This window comes from Protopterus annectens, chromosome 6.part0, assembly GCF_019279795.1.
Source record: "Protopterus annectens isolate FY-2018-M chromosome 6.part0, PAN1.0, whole genome shotgun sequence".
Classification (NCBI taxonomy): domain Eukaryota; kingdom Metazoa; phylum Chordata; order Ceratodontiformes; family Protopteridae; genus Protopterus; species Protopterus annectens.
The window spans coordinates 1,723,921,087-1,723,944,566 of NC_056737.1; the positions used below are offsets into that span (position 1 = coordinate 1,723,921,087).

General features: G+C 39.5%; 1 protein-coding gene across 1 annotated transcript in view; it reads right to left on the reverse strand.

Moving 5' to 3' along the window:
* LOC122804911 (sterol 26-hydroxylase, mitochondrial-like) overlaps window positions 1–16,102 on the reverse strand; it is a 755,523-nt gene extending 739,421 nt beyond the window's left edge. Inside the window, exon 1 of the mRNA XM_044075121.1 lies at window positions 15,726–16,102. Within this exon, the coding sequence (XP_043931056.1) occupies window positions 15,726–15,971 (246 nt within the window). The 5' untranslated portion in view covers window positions 15,972–16,102. The remainder of the gene's footprint in view (window positions 1–15,725) is intronic.
* Window positions 16,103–23,480: the final 7,378 nt, after the last annotated feature.

Genomic DNA, 23,480 nt, shown 5'->3' on the forward strand with positions numbered 1-23,480 from the left:
AGAGGCAACATTAGGGTGGATTAGCATTTACATTGTTTCTTGTAGTGATATGTAGCTGTGACAAAGAGAGATACTGCCAGCATGGCTATCTGGAATTCTGAAAATAATTTTATGTCATTTGTGAATATCAACATGATCTATATAAGATGCTTGTGTTATAAATGTATTAGAACTATATGTCATGTACATATCAAACTGCTGGTACAGAAGTGTGTGTTGAATAGGTTTTTGGAAAGTGCTGTTTGAACTGTAACCACTGTGTGCCCTACTGGAATAGAACAGAAAAGTACATGCACTATTGTAACTGTTTAAATGTATATATTTTAAAAGTGGAAACTGGAATACAGGAGGTTAACTTCAGAAAAGTAGCTGAAATTTAATTACTTTATGGCCACGCAATAAAAAAAGACATCTTTCAGTTTTCAATGCAGCCAGAGACAGAGTCTGTGCTGTAAAGCTTTCTGTAATGTCTTCAGAGTGAACTAATTACTACCTTTGAAATTATGAAGGAATGCAATTGTTTTATGACATCCAGCATCTGCCAAAGATCTGAGGTCTATGTATTTTCAGAGGTAGGTGCTAAATACTGCCAGCTTCCAGCAGTGGGGGTTTAACCTGGGATAGAGTCACATAACAAGAAATTATGTCATTCTACCAGCTATCCCAGCAGTAATATTTGAGACATTCATTTGAGAATTCACTAAGAGAGAGACAGTGCATTCTACATTCTGTCTTGGGCCTGACAACAACAGGAGCCATTCACCTCACATCTGCCTTGCTTTGATGAAGTAAGTTACTAGGGAACAGTATAATTCTCTTAGATATAGTCAGGAATATAGCAAAGCTTAGTTTAGATATTTTCTTTATTTATTTGAGACTGTCCTGCAATGTTGTTTTAAACATTTCCTGTGATTTTGAACTCAGATGTCACTGAGAATATATGCTTCATATTTTCTTGTTCTTTTATTATTTATTATTAAATATATTTAAACCTTTCATTGTGACTGATCTGCCTAGATATATTTAAGTTTTGAGAGTACTTGCATATTTATTTGGTGACACTGTGTATGCCACTCCTAATAGCCTTGCTTTTGGTCAAACTACCATTTGTATTTAGTATTAATATTACACAATAAGATTGGACACCCTTTGTTAAGGGCTTTAAAGTAGCTGATAAGGAGTTGGTTGGTGACAGTGATAACTATCTTATACTCTGGGCCATAAAGGGCATAGCTAGTAAACCTGTGCCGGCCTTTCCCCAGGTGTGTGTGTGTGTGTGTGTGTGTGTGTGTGTGTGTGTGTGTGTGTGTGTGTGTGTGTGTATCTAACCTTAAAGAGAGTGTATGTCAGCTACTTGGGTAGGGACACAAAGTCCTGGTTGGACAGAAAGGGTGCTGGAGGTCTTGGTTTGGTTTCTCAGCTGAGATCTCAACTCTATAGCTGTGCCAGTGGGGAGTCTTACTGGGGATCTGGAAAAAGAGAGAGAAACTAGACCTGGACTGACTGTGTGTGCTCTTAACCGAAATTGCACTTGATACAGAAAGCTTCATCTGGAAATATGGTTCCCTATTACGTTGATGAACTTTTAAAAGTTTGAACGTTATATGGTTGAACCCATATGCTCGAACTTTTTAAAGTTCGAATGTGTTAATGGAGATTTCTGTTCAGTGTGGAAAGGGAAGATTTCCCTTTACTGCACTGTAGTGTAATCTTGGAGTTGGTATATTTAAAGAGCAGGGAGTGTGGGGAGCATAGCCATTTGGCAGGGTTTTTTGTTTTTTATTTATTTTTTTGTTGTTGTCATTTTCAAAATTTTAAAAGATCGAACATATGGGTTTGGCCATATAGCATTCGAACTTTTAAAGTTTCAATAACATAATATGAAACCTGGAAATACTGTGTGTGTACTTGTCATCCTCTCAGTGTACATCCCCCCACTGGTGCCAGTGGTGAGGATTGAGGATCCTTGATTACTGGTCCAGTGGTGGGTCACCACAGTAGCCATGACTGCATAACAGGTTATTTTAATATGCTGAAGTTTTACTGCCCTGTTTCTGTATAAATTACAGTAGGTGTTTTGCATAACATATCATGATATTCACATTTGCTATATCTGTCACTGACTGTGATAATATCCGAGATTCATCCTACATTCTTTAGGTAGAATTGGGAGGTGTGTTCAGATTTGCAGATACTGTGGACACACAATTGTTACAGTACTGGAGTCGTGGTACATTGGTTATGTGCTTGGCCATTACTTGTAGTATTCACTGAAGTGTTCAAATCCCACCTCAGCATATATGATCTCTGTGAACTTATTAAATGGTTTGATAGATGTACTGATGCTATTAGGCCATACAGGTCACCTCTTCAGACGTGTTTTTCACATTCATTCAGACTATTTGTACATAACACAGCATGGCTTGTTTTGCATAGCTATGCATTGTAAATGAGAGGCGAGCAATTCATATGATGCATGCTTTTGACATTGTCATGTCAATATGTGAACTCCTATATAAACTCTAAGATGTTTATATTACCCTGTTTTCCAGATGTCAAACAGAAATAGTAAAGACAATTTCTCACACAGAGAAAATGAAATAAAAATTGAGGCTCTGCTCCAGCATAGCTACAACCTTCTTAGATGGACAGGCAATATTGTGTGAAGGAATTAATCATGTACAGATCTGACCCACGTAATCAATGCTGTAGACGGTCACAATAGAATCAGGGATGCCTGCCAGTGATGTTGCTGTGACGTGATCCTACATGCAGCCAACAGCCGCTGTCACTCTGATAGGGCAAGGAATGGCATTGGAGGTGGGTGACCATTTCTTCCCCCAGATGAGATAACAATGTTCCTGGCCTTACATCATACCATCAGCTGGAATCATGAGATACCTGGGGAGAGTTGTTCATGCTGGAGTTCTAAGACATATACGTATGTCCAGTGTTCACAAACACTGCAGCATATACCAATTCTCATTGAAGGACATTAATTCACACTTCTTACCATTATGCTTTATTTGTATTACAGCAGCAGAAATACTCCATGTATATGAAAGCACACCTGATTTGGTTATGCATCATAAGTGTTATAGCCTGTTATCTCACCAAAACAGAACACAGTTAACACTCTCAGCAACATGTGCAGTGCTGTGTTTTTCAGTTGCATTGGCCTATCAACATTTGAACAGTAGCAATGTCATGTAAGTGTCTGCATATCCTTTTTGTGTGATGTATAGTTGCTGTGTGCCTTTGCCTCCTGTTCTGACTGTGGAGTATACTCGCATGTTGTTGTTTGTGTGCCATTTTAACCTTCAGATATATCATCTCAAGACATGGGCCAGAAAGCTGCATGTGCAGACAGACAGACAGATTGTTCATATGGCTAATATTGTGCAGCACTGGTTAATAGGATATTAATGTTGCCTTGTTCCATATACAGGTAAATCAGCTGACATGTGCATTGTTTGTCATGTGGCTCTATATCCTGTTAGTGTGATCTATAGTCTTGTGATCCATAGTCATTGTGTGCCTCTACTTCCTGTTATGACTGTGGACTATACTCACATGTTGTTGTCTGTGTGTCATTTTATAATGCAGGATCTGCATTATAATGGAAGATACATTCCCCACCCAGGGTGACATGTCTGATAATGCAGTCTACATGGTTGCTACAATTCAGTTTTGATAATTACATCGGCACCCTGTATGATCACTGTAGCCTTATTCCCCTGCATAGGACATTTGAAATTTGCATATCATTATTGCCACTCTTGTATGTGTGTATCTTATTTGCTGTATCATATACCTCAAGTGGAATCCAGCATGATGCCTTGTATGTTATGTATTGATTTTTGTGTATGTCTATCTTGTCACATGACAGTGGCACCTCAACCCAGGTGGAGTCAGATGAGGACATCGGGTAGGTTTTAGTAGTTATATTGACATCAACTGTCATATTTGGCTGTTATGTAAATTATATGTCATATTTCTGTTATGAAGAGACTCTGAACCGTTCACTGCCTCAATGATGTGCAAAGTCCATATCATCATAAGCATTGTAGTTTACAGCTGTCCCAGATTACAGTACTACGTTGCATCATTTGATTTCTGTGAATGCATATGATGTGTGTCATCTGTCTCTTTTTTGTAGCATGTCCACTGTTTGCCTCCTCCAGTAGCCTGTTCACTGACCCTGACATGCGATGTGATGTTCCTTGCAATAGTATGGCTTATGGCACATAGGCCACTGCAGTGGGTTCATAGTCTAGCCTGGAAGAGGAAAGTTTTGTGGTTCATGGTGTAGCCTCCAGTAGGTAAGATAATGTGTCCAGCCACTCTGATGATGTGGGAATATCAGATGATGGACATGATGACAGCCCTGACCCCATGCTCCATGTGAAGTGTGGTAATGATGGTGACTCATTCCCATGATGGACCAGTACATTTGGTTGTGTAGCTGATGTGCATGGACATGTGTCAGGGGGATGTCTGCTTATTATGAGAGGCATGTGAATGATCATATCAATGTCATGGCTCTGACTGTATGCACTCGCCTGTGCCACTGACTATGTAAAATACCACCTCTGCCATGTGTTACATGAAGATCAGAAGGACTGACTAGCAGAGGTTATGGCAGCATTGGCTATACAGCATGACAGTGTGCAATTACTGCATGCTCTGTTGAAACCCTTATAAGACAGTGCTAGAGCAGTACCATAGTATGAACCAGCTATCACATGCCCTAACTCTACTAACCAGATTTCCTCCTGTCTGAAGAGGCAGACTCACTCTCATTAGACCCACACATTGTCTTAGGACATCTGTGTGTGTGCTGCAATGTAAACACACATCTGTTGGTCACTCATCCGTGAGCCCAGCACAGTACGGCTCCTACTCACACTGTATCCCAAAATGCTAGAGCCACCACATCAAGCTTCTAGGTTCAGCACCATGGGCAGTGTTTCTTGATGTTGCAGTGGCAGCCAGGAGCATGATGTGAACTGTAATCACAAGTGCCCTAGATTGCATTAGAGTAAAAGTGACAGCTGATCCAATGTGTGTCCTGTTAGGTCATTCTGACTCTGTAGCAATGATGACCATTGTGTTGACCAGTGACTAATCATCTGTAGGGGATTTTTCAAATGTATGAACCCAGGACCTGGATGCTACATTTTTGTTTTTGGCCAATCCTTGGGATGTTTGTCATTACCCACGCTGGATTTTTCAAATGTATGAACCCAGGAGCTGGATGCTACATTTTTGTTTTTGGCCAATCCTTGGGATGTTTGTCATTACTCGCGCTGCTGCATGCTGTTAACTGTATAGTGCCACGCTATTACTCATCACACAATGCTATACATGATACAAAGCATAGCATCACACAGTGTTAGTGTAAAGCCCATGTTTTTTGGTTATGTTTTTACTGAAACATTCCCATGTACTGTCTGGAGTTCTTGTGGTATAAGTTATTTTATGGATACCCTCCCATGTTAGTTATGTGTGTGATGATATCCTACCTGTCAAACAACACATTCTGTTGTGCACACCTCCAGCATCCCACACATTTGTCTGGGTGGTCCTCTTTGGTGATGTACCTTGCACAGAGACTCCCTGTTCGTATATTTCTTCTGTATACTTCCAGAGATGTTCCTTGCTGAGTATTATTTAGATATTTTTACTGGTATACCATATGCTTTTGTTGTGTATGATGTTCAATGTGGAAAACTAATGATTTCTTTTATGCTCTAGAATGCTGTATTGCTGGCAACACATGAACATCCCTGTTTAGTCTGTGTACATTTGTACATGTGGCTTGTCATGACTCAAAGGTGCATGTCAGATGCTGTAGTTTTGCCTGAGCTAGGACATATGTCCAAATCCTCTTGTCATCCTTCCCTATTTCTTTAAACCCCTGTGTCTTCCTGATCATCATGTAACAGCTCTGATATATCATCATCAGATATCTGGGGATCTTGGGGTAGGTCAAGAACACCTGCAGCTAGCAAGCCACAGCATTTTGTTGTTATCACCTTGTTTAGCATGGTACATTCAGTAACCATCTGTAATGCCTTTTCTGGTGTGTATTGCAGTGTACCCCAGATTTGTCCAGATATCAGATTCTTGCTTTCAGCATGCCAAACACATGGTCAATGATATTTTATGTTGTGGTGTGGGCTCTGTTGTATGCATCCTCGGCAGGGGTCGATGAGTTTCTGTATGGTGTTGTTTGCCAAGGCTCCACTGGATAACCACAGTCACCAGTTTATAGGAAGGAGAAAACACATATTTAGTTCTCATCCTTACTGTTGTCAGGTCTAGATTCTAATTACCTGGTCCTAAACTTACCAAGTAGTAGCAGACCCTCAGGAATTTCACCATGTTAGAAAATGGCCCTCAGGCCACTTTCCATCCATGCGAGGTTTGTTGCCATGATGTTAGTAATGAGGTCATCTGCTGAACACACCACCTGAAAATTGAGCTAGAGCTATTCCTCTCTATTGATGTACCGCTCAGCATCAGGAACAGCTGGGGTTTTAATTGGGACATGGGTACAGTTGATTGCACCAAGACATGTGGAACTTTGACTATGACATAGAACTGTTGCACGGCAGTTCTGCACTTCATGGGTGTTGTTGGGAGGTGGATATATTCATCCGCCTTGGGGCACATTGCTACCAGGAATTGTGAGAAGATGTGACTGGCAGCTGTCTGGGACACTCCTACAGCATTTCCCATATGTTGCTGAAATGTCCCAGAGGTCAGTATACCCAGACTCAGGCGCACTTTTGTTTCTATAGGTACTGGGTTACCCCACAGACTGTGAACATACATACAGGCTGCACACATCCTGCTATAGCTTGGCTCGGCACCTAGCTGGCTGCCTTCTAGAACACATTTGCAGATCATCCTCTAGTATGGCTTGCAGTACCCCAGCCTGCTGGAGTGTATTAAACACCTGTTGCATTTTTTAAATAAGGCTTGCAGAGTCCACAGGATTCCCTAGGAATGTGTAGAATATATTGGAGTTAAGATAATCCATACATGGCCTGTTCTGAGTGCTTTCACAACGTTGTTGGCAAAGAACTTTGTCACATTTAAGTCGTGTTGGGCATGCCCATTGCATTTTGGAATCTGGTGGGCATACATGTAGTCTGTAATTATCACACACTAAATAGATAACTACTTGGTCTTGTTTTAATGTATGTTATGAAATCACATCTGCAGTTGATGCTTTGACATATTCCTTCAGTCTGCTGTGTTGTCCTCAACTTTCTTTTGGATTCTGGCCCAATGAATCCATTCTGAATAGATTTATTTTTTCTTTCAAGCCAGTTGTATCACTGATGTGAGGAACTGTCTGTGTGACAAGAATCAAGATGGTTGGCAGATGTATTTGTGTGATCCATGTTTTGATTAGCTTATATATTTGAAAGTAGTTGCATCTATGGGTTTCTGCCATTTGAAGAACAGTATGTTTGTTCGGCCAAACATCTGCTACAATGCACTACAAGACTGCACTTCTACCAGCATTTTGTGGACATGGAGACTACAGAGTCATTTGCATATCCACTGTCAAAATGAAATTTGCAGAGCAGACTGAAGACGTTAATCTATTTTACTTATTTATTTTACTTATTTTATTTTTTTTTGTTTAAAAGAAAAATCCTACTGGGCAAGAACCTATTTTTAGAAGAGGCCCTGGGAGAAATGCTCCATGGAATACGAATTGCAACAGAAGCTTAATATCTCTCAAAATAAAATATACAATGATAAGAGAAGAATATACACTTTAAACAAATTTATACAAAATGTGCAAGATAAATGCTTCTGATATAGGTATGATACAAAATGAAAAAAAAAATAAGGATAAATGCAAAATGAGCATGAACAGAAAAAAATGGTAGCATTGGTGAAAGATGGCAAAAGTTTGGCTCTACAGTGTCACACAAGAGAGAAAATATTGAATTAAGTTAAACAGCAGTATTATGAAGTAGTACAGAGTGTTAGACCAAAACAGGCCAAAAGGGGAATCAAAAATATTGGTTTGAGACAGATTAAATAAGATAGAGAGCATAAAGAAAATGAAGTTATGTGGAAAAAAGACCCTTGTGGTATTAACATGGTAAGATCCTGGAATATACCCAAGAGATGGAAAGGAATTATTTTAGTAAAGGCTTAAATGAATGACTATTAGGTAATGACCTGATAGGGATCTGGATGGAGATCCACAGTTTGGCCACTCAGATGGAATATTAGCTGTGCCCTATATATTTCTTTTCTTTATAAATTTCAAGTAGTTGTTTGTTAGCTGAGTGAAGGAGTTAATTTGGAAGCTAGTGGTGGTGGGTGTTGCTGATAGCTGGGCAGAAGAAGAGTTGTATATTATTTTGTACACTAACAGTAGCTGTACGAATACTAGATGTTGTGGTAATTCAAGCAAGTTTAAGTACCGAATAGTGAGGGGTATGGGAATTGTGTCAAATGCTTTGGCTAAATCAAGATAGGTGTTATGTACTGCTTTCTTTTCGTCCAGGGTTTGGTAACATTCTCAAAGAAGTTCACCAGGTGTAATAAGCAAGATCTCCCCTTGATAAAACCAAACTGGGTTGGGTGAAGAGCTTGAAGGCCCCCTATGTCCTTGTTGATAAGTTCCATGATAATTCTTTCCATGGCCTTAGAGATAAAGCTGGTCAGGCTAATGGGTCTATAGTTTACAAAGTCAGTTGACGGACCCCCTTTGCACAAGGGGAATACTGTTGCTGTCCTCCACTCCACCAGCATAAAGCCAGTGCTCATGCTGTGGTTAAAAAAAGTGCTTAGTGGTTCCTCTAGGTCTTGTTTTAGATTGTTTAGTAAGCAACCTGAGATGTTGTCTGGTTCCATAGAGGCAGTATTTTTGGCCTTGGGGAGTGCTTGTATGACCTGCTCTTTGGAGATACTTGGTAGAGGACTGGTGACAGGAATGCTATGGAGGATGGCTAGTATGAAGGGGGGTGAAATTATCACCAAATCTGTCAGCTAGTAGGTTGGCAATTTCTTCACGTTCAGTGTGAGTGGTACCATCCACTACAAGTTCGGCACATGGCTGGGCATTCTCTTTTAGGTTTTGGACATAGCTATAGAATACCTTATGACTGTAGTTAGCCAGAGATGCTAGTTTATTCTCATAACTAGCTTTAGTGGATTTAACAAAGCTTCTGATGTGCTTGTTTAAACTGTGAAGAGTAATCTTCCTTTGCTGAGTAAGTTCCCTCTTGCTCTTAGAGATTGGTTTCTTTCTTTTGTTATATAACTTATTTATATTTGCAGTCCACCAGGGTATTTTTTTGAGAGGGCCTGGTTTTAGTCCTGACAGGTACCACCAAGTCAATACATTTCCTTAAGTGGCTATGCAGGGCATTTGTGTACTCCTCTGCATAGGATTCATTGTTGGCTGTGTTAGCAAGGGCTTTCAAGTTTTTTATGCCATCACTTAGAAGATTATAGTTTGCTTTGGAGACATTTTTCAGTTCTTTTCCCCCTTGTGGAGGTATCAGATCTAATCTTTACTTCAAATGAGACAAATTTATGGTCTGACTTAACCAGGGAGGGCAACACACTGGGGGTAGTGCAGTGGCCTCCCCCCATGTTGGTGAGTACTAATTCTAGAACATTTGAGCCCCTTGTCGGGGTGCAGACTAACAGTTCCAGGGCATTTGAATTAACAAATTCCAGGAATCTCAGAGAAATTGTGTTAGTGATCATGTAAGCCACCCAATTGAAGGATGGGTAGTTGAAGTTTCCCATGACCAAGGTGTTAGGCTGTATATTGAGCAACTCTAGCAAGTTCAGGTAGGTGGTGTAATTCTCCTGGTTAATGGTGGGGGACCAGCTATGATGTGGTAGGGTATTTTACCTATAATTATTTGGACCTGGAGTAGCTCAAGAGAGTCGTACTGTTTCACTAGTCTTGAGGTGTATCTGGATTTAATGAAGGTGGATACACCTCTTCCTTTCATTCTTTCACAATCATTCTTGGGTCTGAACGTGTGAAAGGTACTGTAGCCTTGTATAGCCGAGGTGCTGTCTGCAGCCTTGAACCAAATCTCAGTGACTGCATAGATATCAGCATCTTCCAAGGTGAGGAGTGCTTCCAGGGAGTGCAGTTTATTGTTTAGGCTCTTAGCATTAAGCAGCATGACCTTGAGTTTGTCATTGTCTCTAGTGGATTTTTTTTTTTTTTATGACAGAAGTTTTGTTGTTTTTGACACAGCCTAAAAAAGGCACTATGGGGGGGGGGCAAGTGTCTTTGCCACTATCAGAAAGCCTTGAGGAGACAGGTGAAGCTCACCTCTGGCAAAGCATCATGGTCTGTCGACCACATCTTCCCAAGCTGACAAATACTGGAACCCACTGGAGTGATACCAGACGCCAAGCCAACTGTTGAAGTCAATCATTTTTTTACTGTATTGTGGCATCATCCTAGCTGAAGGTAGAATGCTGCTTAGGGTGAGGGACCTACCTGCCTAGACACATAATCTGAGAGTTCAGTCATGTCTCTCTTTGTATAGTCCAGAGAGGAATGTCTGAACTCATTCATTCCAACATGTACTATGACAGAGTCATACCTGTAATTATTGCTGAATGACTTGAGTCGGTGCATGGATCCTGGCTTCTAACAGGCAGCTGACCGTGACCTTCCCCTTGTCCAACTTGTTGAAAGACAACTGTGTGTCTTACTATTGAGTTGCCTGTGACCAGGACAATTGGTTTAGAGGTGTTTTGCCTTAGGGGCTTAATTGTTGAGACACTGATATGTATGTTGTTATGTGTAGTGGTGGGTCTGTTTGTGTACCAGTATGTGTGTGTTGTTTACACTTGGAATGTCTCTGGTCTTTTGGAAGGCTCTTGATGAATGCCTCCATATATGTGGGTTTATGTGTCTTGACTTTAGCTTGTGTGAGAGGTGAGGTGTGTGTGCTGACAACCTGTTTGATGACTTGTTTATTGTTACATGAGAGGACTGATTCAAGTTTCATGGTATAGTTACATCTATCACATACTGTATTTGTTTGCTGTAGGAGCAGATGGTTGTTAGTACACATGAAGCAATTTCTGCATTGCCTCAGGATGCCCATGTCAATCAGTTTAGCTGGAGAAATATCGTGAAACTGACTGTCCATAGTAGCAGGTAAATCCTAAGTATTAGTTTAAGAGAAGGCAAATTGGATCAGCTATTACTCGGGGCAAAAAGGGACTTATTTTATAGATCAGGAATGAAAAGTTGGTCGATGTTGCTCAGTGATCATTTGAGCTGCCTACAGTGCAGAAGTGCACGGCTGAGTTGCCTGAAGAGCAGCAAGGAAGCTTGGGAGGATTTCACTGACTGGAGTCTAGGGAAAAAAGTTATTGTAGGCATTTGCATCTATACAAAGTACTGCTAACTCCTGTTGTGTGGTGTGCAGCTACACACAAATGCAAAACTTAAATACAAGCAAATTTAGACAACAGGAAAGCCCCTCACAAAGCCTTATTCCAGCAATCCCCAACTCAGATGCGTTCTGGGCTACACACTTCTGCCACAAGGATGCAGGGAGGCCCTCCTAATGTAAGATGGCTGGTTTTAGTGCTCAAGTGATATGAAACAGTCTAGATTCAGCAAGTTTGAATCTAGCCTATACTATACAAGGCAGAAGTAATGCAAATTCTAAGGGCACACAGTTGCAAACAATAAAAACAGAAACAGCCTTTGCAAGGCTATGGAACGTATCATCATGGAATTTATAAACAATGACATTGGTAACCTCCAAACTCTGGACCCTACCCAGTTCAGATTTGTAAAAGGCAGATCATGTCTCCTAAACCTGATAGACTTCTTTGAAGCAGTCACCAAAGCTGTAGATGAGGGTAAGGTGGTTCACACAGCCTATCTAGATCTCGCCAAGGCTTTCAACACCATCACCCATTCTGGGATTATAGATAAACTCACTAAACTAGGTATAAATCCCTATGTCACAAGATGGGTTGCCAACTGGCTCACTGACAGAACCCACTCTATGAAAGTAGCAGACTCTAAATCCAATTTCAGACCAGTGACAAGTGGAGTACCACAGGGTTCAGTCCTAGGTCCTCTCCTGTTTGGTATCTACTTTTCTGAAGTACAGGCTAACATAGAAAGTCTTTGGCTAACAAAGTTCGCAGATGACTGCAAACTAAGAGCCATAACCAAAACTCCTAACAATGTGGACATCCTACAAAAGGGCCTCACTGAGACAGATGCCTGGTGTCCAAGCCATGGCCTCAAGCTCAATGCCAAAAAGTGCATTGTCATCCCTTTTGGTAAAAACTCTACCTATGAACTACCACATAGGTGGTAGTCTACTTAACACCGAAAGTGTGATAAGAGACCTTGGGACACAGGTGGACAGTAGTCTCTCCTTTGATAATCACATCACCACAGTAGTCAGGAAATCCTTCTATGTGGCACACCTCATCACAAAACTTTTCTCATCCAGGAAAAAAATAGGTCATTGTTCCCCTTTACTCATCACTCATTAGACCCATTATAGAGTACAATGCCCCTTTTGGTATGTACCTCACAAGACATCTACAACAACTGGAAAGGCCACAGAAATACCTCAGAAAGAGGATTACTGGCCTCAAACAGATGCCCTACGCAGACCGTCTTGAAAAACTCCAGCTTTACTCTGTTGCATATCACCTACTCAGAGGCAATCTCTGCCTAACATACAAAGCTATGTCAAACCCAGAGCTGTTGGACATGCTCCACTTAAAGAAATCCCAATCTCTCCGAGCTACATGCTCTAGGGACCTAAACCTTGTCATCACAATAAACAGAACATGCTGGAGGGATAGATTCCTGTCCTAGAGACTTCCAATACTCTGGAACAAACTACCTATCTATTTCAAACAGAGCTCCTCATTAGCACTCTTCAAGAAAAATTTTGATGATTAGATGGGAGATAGGAAATTCACTCCGGGGATCACTTCTGTGGCTCTACTTGACAGGGGCACAGGAAAATAATTTTCTTGGGTGGCAAAAGCCAGGGTACCATTTGACAAGGCTTATATAGGCCCTAGGGCCAATAGCCTAGTACCTACATATGAATCTATGAAATGAAGCAGCAAATTAATTAAATACAGTACACAAAGTGCGATTCATGTTTGAGATACACTTATTTTTTTTTTTTTTTTTTTTTTTGTGGAATGCAGTGGATGCCTCAGATTACTTTTTGATGCACTCTAGGTCTCTGACTAAAGTTGCCAATCACAGAGCAGCTCTGGTAAACTGATTGCAAGCCTCTGCAAGTGCGATTCTTAAATACAAATGAATTTAAACAGTTTTTACACAATCTACCAATAGGGAAGCCCTTCACAGAGCTTTATTCCAGCAATCCTTAAATCAGATAGGTTCTGGCTACACACTTCTGCTGCAAGGGTGCAGGGAGGCCCTATTAATGTAAGATGGCTGGTTTTAGTGCTCAAGTAATATCAGACAGTCTAGATTCAGGAAGTCTAAATCTAGCCTATCCTATACAAGGAAGAAGTAATGCGAATTTCAAGTGCAAAGTAAAAACAGCTGCAAACAGCAAAAACAGAAGAAATAAAGCAGCAAATTAATTAAATACAGTACATAAAGTGCAATTCAGACTTAAGATATATAAATATATATATATATATATATATATATATATATATATATATATATATATATATATCTATCTATCTATATATATATATATATATATATATATATATATATATATATATATTTGTGGAATGCAGTAGATGCCTCAGATTTCTTTTAGATGCAGTCTAGGTCTCTGGCTAAAGTTGCCAACCACAGAGCAGCTCACGTAAATTGAGGTTTAGAGAATTAACCATTTAAAGGATTTTAGGTTGTTAGTGCCAGTGTTTAAGAGCAAAGGGGTACAACACAACTATGGACAGTATAGCAGTATCAAAAACCTATTACACTGCATGAAAGTTCTAGCAAGGATGATTGATAAATATGGTCCAGTAGTACAAAGTAAGATGAGAGTTGAGCAGTTCAGATTCAGATCAGGATGCAGCATATCTGACCCAGTGTTGGCAGTGAGACAGACACTTGAGAAGAAGCTAGAGATGAAGAAAGAATTCAACTGGGCATTCCCACACATGGAAAAAAGCATATGACAAGTTTGCAAGAAAGCTGATTTGGGAAGTCCTTTTGTGGTTCAAAGTCCCAGACACATTGACAGAATCAGTACAGGTTATATACAAGAACTCAGTAATTGAAGTACAAACAGTATTCAGTCAGACAGAAGGGTTCCCTGTGGGGGTCGATCAGTGTGTGACAAAACAAACAGGTAAGGGGAATGTGACAAAAAAAAGAAGAAAAAAGATTTAATTCACCTCTTATTCTGTCTGTATGCAAACTAGTTTTATTTTTCCAGAAACAAACAAGGACAAAGTCTGAACAACAAGTTGTTGTTGTTGTGTCTTTCAGCTTTTTCCCGGTTAGGGGTCGCCACAGCGGACCCCCAGTCTGCTAATGATGGGCAATAGATTTTTACGTGCCGCGTTGCCAGCCCTGATGCACAACCTTCAACGAAGGTACACCCATTCACGCTTGTCTCCACACAGAAGACGTTCTAGCTGAGAATCGAACAGAACAACGTCTTACTATGAGGTGACAACGCTACCGCAGCACCACCAACACAGAGTTATAATTAAAACTATGGTCAACATTCATTCATATTTATTACTTTAGGTAAGGGGAGTGTCACCAAAAACTAAATAAATAAAATAAAGAGTTAAATGACTTCTTATCCTGTCGCTATGCAAAGTAGTTTTATTTTTCCAGATGAGGATTTTTTTCTTTTTTTTTTTTTTCTGTACAACAAGAATAGAACTGTTTATGATGGGAACCTGGCTTTAATGCTGGTAATTTGTGATCAATACTCTAACCTACAATCACAAATGTATAATGCATTTTTTGTTTAAAGATTGAAATTGGGGTATCTCAGAGAATTTACTTTTCTCCAAAATAAAGTGGTGTTGGAGTTAGCATATTTAAGAATCATGGGATGTGAGGGCTGGCACCCCAACACTGGGAATGCAGACACTAAAAGTGAAACAGCATGTTTTGATTGTCAGTGTTCCACTGTCACTCCAATACTAGGGTTCAGTTCCAGACTTTAATAATAATGATCATTTCACTTGATCACTAATACTTCTTATTACACTCTGTAAAGATATTAATGAAATATATGTTGTTTTTAGAAGGCTGACAACTGATGACATATCATAATTTCTGATAAAGTTCTAAGAATTTTAATTAACAAATAGTCAAATACACAATTTTATCAGGCATTCTATAATTTCTCAAAAAAGATGAACTTCCTTATTTAGCAGTAGGGACTCTTGCTGAATGAGACAGGTTTATCCTTAAAAATATGTTTATCTACAGCTATGCTCACGTTTCTCTTTGCATAACTAACTTGTGTATGTGTTACCACTTACAAACTGTATAGATACAGTGGTATCTTGAGTATTTTAATCATCTTTATAAATATAATGACAATGTTTCATTATTTTGATAAACTTAATTTGGTTTTAAAGCTTAAAATGTCAGAAGAAGTTACTATACCATAATTTCATGAAGTGTTATAATGCAGCATATTGGATATTTTAAGCAATGACTAGCACAGGCTTTTGGAATAAATGTTACTCACTTGCATTTCATGGCTTTTGCCATGGTATCCTTTGACAAAAAGCCAGTAGGCAGTAGTAAGCAGGCTGGGACCAGGCAGATCATCTATGGTTTTCTTTCCTTCCTTTGTAAGATTGCTGCTACTTGCCAGACTGAGATCCTCTGTTCTGCTCATGGAAGTCGCCCAGCGTTGCATTTGTGCTGTTACACAGGTAGCCACCAGCAAACGTCTGGGCAACTGAGAATGCCTGAAAAGAAGTAGAGCCATGATCTGGAGGATCCACCTTCTATACAGAAAGAAAATGCTTCTTTTACAGTATGAATGTTAGTAATCCAACTCTCCGTCTCAGCTCTCTTCTTGGTGCCACTGACGTATGTGCCTGTGTGAGTATGTAAATTTTGTAAAGAGAAGGGAGGGTTAACTGCTGTAAACAGTTTTGAGGCTTGCTGTAGCACCACCCCCTCATGCTACCTTTGAAATCTGCTTTTCTGACTACCAATAAAAGAAACACTGAACTGCAACAGTAAACATGTCAGTCTGTATAGTTTTACTCCACGTCACAGCGCATCTGATTTCACATGTGGAAACATTTCTGCAATACAGAGCTGCCTTTATACATTTTAAGTTAAAGTAACAACTTTATGTGCTTATTGTTTTTGGCTGTTCTGAGCATTTTTTTCTGTAAAATAAGCTATACTACCAGAAAACATTTTGACTACAGTGTAGAATAGTAATCCTCAGTCTGCATGACAAAGTCAAATCTGCCACAAAGGTTGTTGGGTTGCCTACTTCAGTATTATATAAGGTCTGGTTATCTTGGTAGCAGAGAAGATGGGAACAGTTTTGTTACAACCCCAGATGCAATTAATCAAATTCAAGGGAAGGTTGGGTCAAAACAGCATTCTAGTGGTTACAGCAATCGACAGCCACATGAACAAGCCCAGGAGTCAAAACACTGAGGGAAAATATAAAGGTGTATATATCAAATATTTAAAAAAACAACACATGAATTTTTGTGGTATTATATTTATGTGTGGAATATTGTGTTACCATGAAAGCCAGTTGGGAGTGTAAACATTTTGCCAAACTTCTCACAATCATTTGAACCTAATGAGGTTTAGCTCTAAAATTCTGCCAGTACAAGAGGTTATAGATGGGGGGTTTCTACCCAGCTTTATGTGACAGTCCTGGGTTTTTTTTTGTCTGTCTCATCTTGCACAATATGTGTTTCTGAGCAGGTTATTTAAGATACCAGTGATTTCATGACAGGCAAGTGAGCAGGCCCTTGTGGTTCATGAGTTTTGTACAATTAACAAATGAACAGAAAAAAAGAGTTTTGAAGTCTCACATAGCCTTAACATACTGTTAGTATTCTTCTGAATGTGCTGAACTGGTGGAGAGTAAATCATTTAAACTTAAACTGACTTCATAACAGGTTCATGCATTCATAATCTATTATGAATTCTCATTAAAATTGTATCTGTCTGCCAAAGACAGGAGCCTTGTTCTATATGTTTTAACAACACGTGTTTCAGAATTGGAACATTGCCAAAGCACTTCAAAATAATATTTGCCTGTAAGGTGACAGATTTTGATCTGAAACATTCAAGAATGTGTTCTACTCACATTGGGAAGGAGTAGGTCAGATTTCCTTCACTGACTCAACAGAGCTGGAAATGAGGTTTGTTATGTTTGTTAGATAGTTATTTATTTTTGTTAGATTCACTTTTCCTTTCATATATCATCTGTATTACAAAAACAGATTTTGATGGCATGTAAAAAAGATTTCTGTAACTCAGTCTGATAAAATTGCAGATCTTACCCAAACAAGATGTTTTTTTCACATACCTTCTTTCACTCAGCATAAGAACAGACCTCACATCTGACCAATGTATGCTACTGTTTTTGATACTAACTTCTCTTCGAGAAAGCTGTTATAGTCATAATAAACCCAGCTTTTGGAAATACAGCATTCTCTAAAGGAAGTGTAAAACATAGCCTATAATACTATGTTGCCATTTAATAATACATATTATACAATGACCCCCCCCTCCATTAATATTCCAAAACATGCACGCTGATTGGCCAGCCCAACCAGCGTGCTTGTTGTAAATCCCACGATATACCAACGGAAAAAGGTCCGGTTGCCCGGACTTTTTTCCGTTGGTTTAATGGTATAAAGTGCCCCAAAACTTTTTTTTCTTTTTTTTTACAATAAAAAAAAAAAGAGAGAAAAAGGAGCAATGGAGACTTTCTTTTCTCCGTTGCTTCCGTTTCAAAGCATTGATGTACTGGGTATGCATGGGAATGCAGTATACCACAACGGGCGGAAGAACAGTAATCCACCATTATACAAAGACATTATTTAAGAAGAGTAACTATTTTTTTCTCAAATAATGTCATGGTATAATAGCAATAACCGACTCCGTGGTTGTGGTATATTGAAGAATTACCCACGATTGCCTTTGTTTAATCACTCGGGCTTCACCCTCATGATTAAACCACACCAACCATGTGTAAATCTTCAATATACCACATCACATCGTTGGTTATTGCTTTATTAAATATGCCAGTGTCTATGTGAAATGAGTGGAGTATGTCATTTCAGATTGTTTAGTGGAAGCACAGAGAACTGAGAATAGGCAGATAGATAGATACTAAGAAAAATAAAAAAGTGGAGTGAAATACTACACTATAAACAAGATTATAAGTTGCCATTTTCTACAGCCGAATTTTATATTCAGATGATGCAGTATCCTAATGGACAAATAAAACATGTAACACATTTTTTTGTTAATGCAACCATAACACATAGACTATGTACCTAAAAACACAAATATGCATTTGCAAACATAAACCCTAAATGAGTGCCTCTGCAATCAGTTCTGCAGAAAGCAGAAAGTTGTTTTCTGCAAACTAGACAATAGAAAAGATTCTGTAGTAGAAATGACATTCTTTATTTTAGTAATTATGCTCATAATCAACCTGTATATTCCAGTAAAAATGCATATAATGAAGAAAACCAAACTCACTAAAGAAAACAGCAGAAACATAGCTACCATGTTTTGTCTAGAAATAACATAGCTACCATGTTTTGTCTAGAAATATTACACATGATTGGAGAAAAGATTCTATAAGCCCTTTCCCTGCTTCTATTGTATAAGCTACTGGTATGTTTTCTAGTTGGTTATTATACACACATACCACATTATCTCTTTCTACATAGGAAATCTACCTCATAGTAGTTGCGGCAATGCATGACTTAATGAATATCTTCAAAAGAGCTCACGGACGAATCCAAAATTAATTTGTGATCACTTCAAAGAATGGCTGTCATAAATGAGCAAAACCTCTTGAATGCTATTTGTATTTGGGATGAAAAAGTTACAGTAAAAGAAAGAGATGGACAGTGAGACATTAGTGATCACACAGACAAGGCTGGTGTTAGTTGAAATGGTACCCTCGTGCAAGATTTCATGTTGCCTTTCTAGCTGTCCTCATGCACACACACACACACACACACACACACACACACACACACACACACACACACACACATATTCCCCAATGCTTCTACCACCCCAGTCCTCACCCCCCCCCCAAATAACCTCTTCACATTATCCACATTATTTTTTTCTACATTTCTGTTATTTTTTTTTTTCTTACTCTAGCTTTTTCCTGCATCCTGTCAAAACACCTAACTGGGCCAGGCACTATGGTAGAAATAAGTGAATTAAGCCAGGATTCTGGCCAGAAATCGTGCGAGTCTACATTTTCTGAGATGCATTTTAGAGTTTTTTTCCACCAACCTTTTTGATCCAGTGATGGCCTGAGCAAAAATCTTGACTAAGGAAAGAAATTCAGTCTAAGTCTCCAGTTTTTTCTTTCTGCATCCTTTCAAAACACCCTAATTGGCCAAGAATGCACTGAAATAATTTTAATTAAATAAACAAATTAAGCCAAGGGTCTGTGGAGATTTTTTCCCCCTACCTTTTGGTCAAATGATGGCATGACCAAAAGCATGATCATAGAAAGAACTTCAGTATTATTCTTCAATTTTGCTTACTCCTGCACAATTTTGTCTCCCCCTAACTGACCGAACGTGTAATGTAATAAAAGTGAACTAAATTAAGCTGGGGCTATACAGAATATGTGGAGGTTATAGATGCTCTGAAGTACATTTAGAGCTGTTTTCAACTATTGGATCCAATGAGGCCTGAACAAAAAGAAAAAAATGAGCAAAGGAAGAAATGTAGTCTTATTTATTTTTTCTTTCAATGAAGAAGTACCTTCACTGACAAAACAGCAGACTACAAGAAATGAGGATACATACATTTTATCTATTGATATTGTCTACTTCCCTATCCTCCTCCAAAAAAAAAAAAAAATAGTCATTGTGATGACCGTGCCCTGGCCCAGCAATCAAGGAGCCTCAATCCTCATCACCAACACTAAGGAGGTCATCTCATAGAAGAGGAAAGGATAACAAATACACACAGCAAAGTACAATTTCTCTTAAGAGCAGAGATCACAGTCAGTCTGGGGCTGGTTGCTCCCTTGCTCACCAGGTCCCCAATAAGACTCCCCACTGGCACAGCTATAGGGTCCAGATCTCAACCTAGCTGGCAAGCTAACCTCTAGTACCCTCTCTGTCCAACCAGTGCTTTATGTCCCTGCCCAGGTAGCTGACACACACCCACACTTTGAGATAAGTATTTATACAACTTCACAGACACTCCTGGGAAAGGCTGACACAGATTCTCTGTCTCTGCCTCTTTACCCAGACTATATGGTAGTAATTTTTGCCACCACCAGCTAATAAATATCAGCTACCCAAAGGCCCTTAAAAGGGTGTCCAATTATTACTGTGCAATATTATTATCCAATTGGTAATGTGACTATTCAGTCTAAGGCTTATTAGAGTGGCTTATTACAATAAACTCTATAAATATGCAATGTACTCTAGAGCCTACTTATCTCTACACAAACCAGCCACAGGTTAAGGTTTAAAATATTTAATAATAAATAATAAAAAATGCAAGACAATACTACTACACCACAGAGATATCTAAGAGTTCAAATATCACACAGAAACTTAAAATAATACAGTAGGACAGGTCTGATGTCAAAGAAAAACACTAAATCTAACTTTCTAATCTTTAGCTATTCTTAAGAGAAAACACAGTGCTACAATACTACTTACAGACATATAGAGGATAAGCAGTGCTGGGATTGATGGTCCAAGACAAAATGGTTACAGTCTCTCTCTCAACAATAGCTTTTAAACTCACTGACAAACAGCTCTGCTAAGGCCCTCCCAAATTACAGCATTTTGACACTTAGGTTTTCCCAGTATTCACATTACATCATTTTGGCATTTAGTCTAGAGTTCCCAGGCAAACAAACTGCATTATTTACAAGCTAACACCTGCTCTGGAAACTACAACAATAAAAGACATTTCACATGTAGTCTCTAACAATTATTCTTTAAGTTAAGACAATAGAAATAATGTGTTCAGCCAGCCGCTTTGGCACCACTTTTTAGATAATTGTAACTTCAAAGAACATTTGAAATGCTTGGCTTGGTTTCCCTTACAGCAGATGGCAATGTTGCAACAATCTTGAAGTTCACATTTTACAGTGTTTTCTTTCATTTGAGAACACAAGCCTGTATTTTACATTTATTTATACAAATTATAGAATTATGTGTCAAATTCTATTTGACCAGGCTGGCAGCCATCGCCCATCTTTTCCCAATCTTTACAGTCATCTTCTATCTATCCCTGTTGGATTAGACTCAAATGAAGACAAACTGCCTCAATTATTTGTTTTATGTGGCTACTGTTAAACATATCCAACATGCCTCTTCATCCCTACCCCCAAAAGACATCCATCTGCAATGTACCACACTGATAGTTTGGGATGAAACTAAAATCACAGACAACAGTAACATAGTTCAAGCTGTTGTAGTCAGTGACAATGTGTCTGACATTTGTTTGCAGATGACTGCAAGCTGGGTGCTGTCAACAATTCACCTAGTGAAATGAACATCCTCCAAGAGGATCTCACTCAGACAAATGACTGGTGCCAGAAACATGGCCTCAAGCTGAATACCAAAAAATGCATCATCATCCCCTTTGGGGAGAGTGACGTCCCCACAAATTATCACATTAATAACAATGTCCTAAGCACACAATCAGTCGTGAGGGATTTGCGCATCCAGAGTGATACCAACCTGACTTTTGACCACCATGTTGCTTCTGTTGTATGGGAAGCCTTCTACATGGTCCACCTCATAAGTAAGGGTATCGCATCCATGGACAAGGAGGTTATAACATCCCTTTATTCTTCCCTTATAAGGCCCATTATTGATTACAATGAGCCTTTCGGCATGTACCTCACAAAGCACATGCAGCAGCTGGAGAGACCACAGATGTTCTTCACCAGAAGAATTCAGGGCCTCAAACATCTACCATACACAGATAGGCTAAAAGTCCTATCTCTCTAATCAGTTTTATACAGACTCATCAGAGGTGACCTCTGTCTGGCATACAAAGTGATAATGGATCCCTCCTTGATGGGACTGCTGCATATCCATAAGTCAAGCTCCACTCGAGTAACCCACATGCGCAGCCTCAACCTGGTCTGTGACATCAGCAGGACTTGGCGGGACAGATTTGTGTTCCAGAGACTCCCCCATCTGTGGAATAGACTCCCTCTCCACGTCAATCAGAGTACCTCTTCATCCCCTTTTAAGCACAACTTAGATAACTGGATGTGAAACAAAAAATACACCCTTGGTATTCCACCCATGTTCCTGCTGGACAGGGGCATCAGGTGCTGACTTATCTAAACATGGGCTAAACTCTTGGCTAGGCTTATAACAGCCTCAGGGCCAATAGCCTAGTAACTTCCTATGATCCTATGACAAATCAGGTACATCTCAGGATGCACACACACAAATGCCCAACCACCCTTACATGCACATGCAGGCGCACACACACATGCACACACACACACACACACACACACACACACACACACACACACACACACACACACACACACACACACACACACGCACACACAAATAAACATTTCCCTGCATGCAAATTAGAAGAACAACAGTATACTTACATCATCTCTTTACAGTGCTGCTGGAAACCAGACCACATGATTAAATCTACACAGACACAATGAGGGCATGCAGACTCCATATAGAAGTAGCCACAGCCAAGGACTTAAGCAAAGCTATTGTTGTAAGATAGCAACACTACTCACTGTGTAACTATGGAAATGATCAGATATTTTCACACCCTTGTTGCTCCTGCCATATCACCAAAGATAACCCCTTATCATATACAATATTGATACTTCTGATGGAAAATGAAAGAAATGGCTAACTTGTTACTCTTAAAGGCAATGCAACCCCCCTCCCCACACACACACACACACATGCACAATCTTAAGCCAGAACAATACAGGTGACTGTAGCAAAGGCACTGTTTGACACTGTTCATTACATCAGATCAGTGACTACTGTTTAACAGAAAATAAAACAACAGCGGGGTTATGGCACTTTTTCCACAGATGCCCTCTGAGAGGGACATTCATTTAGAACAAAAATGCATACACCCAGTATTTCCAGATGCAGCTGTCTGCATCATGCACAATTTCCCCTAACCACACACAGAGAACACACTCAGTCCATGGTCTGGATAAATCTATCTATCTCCCTCCAGGTCCCCATTAATACTCCCCACTAGCCCAGCTATA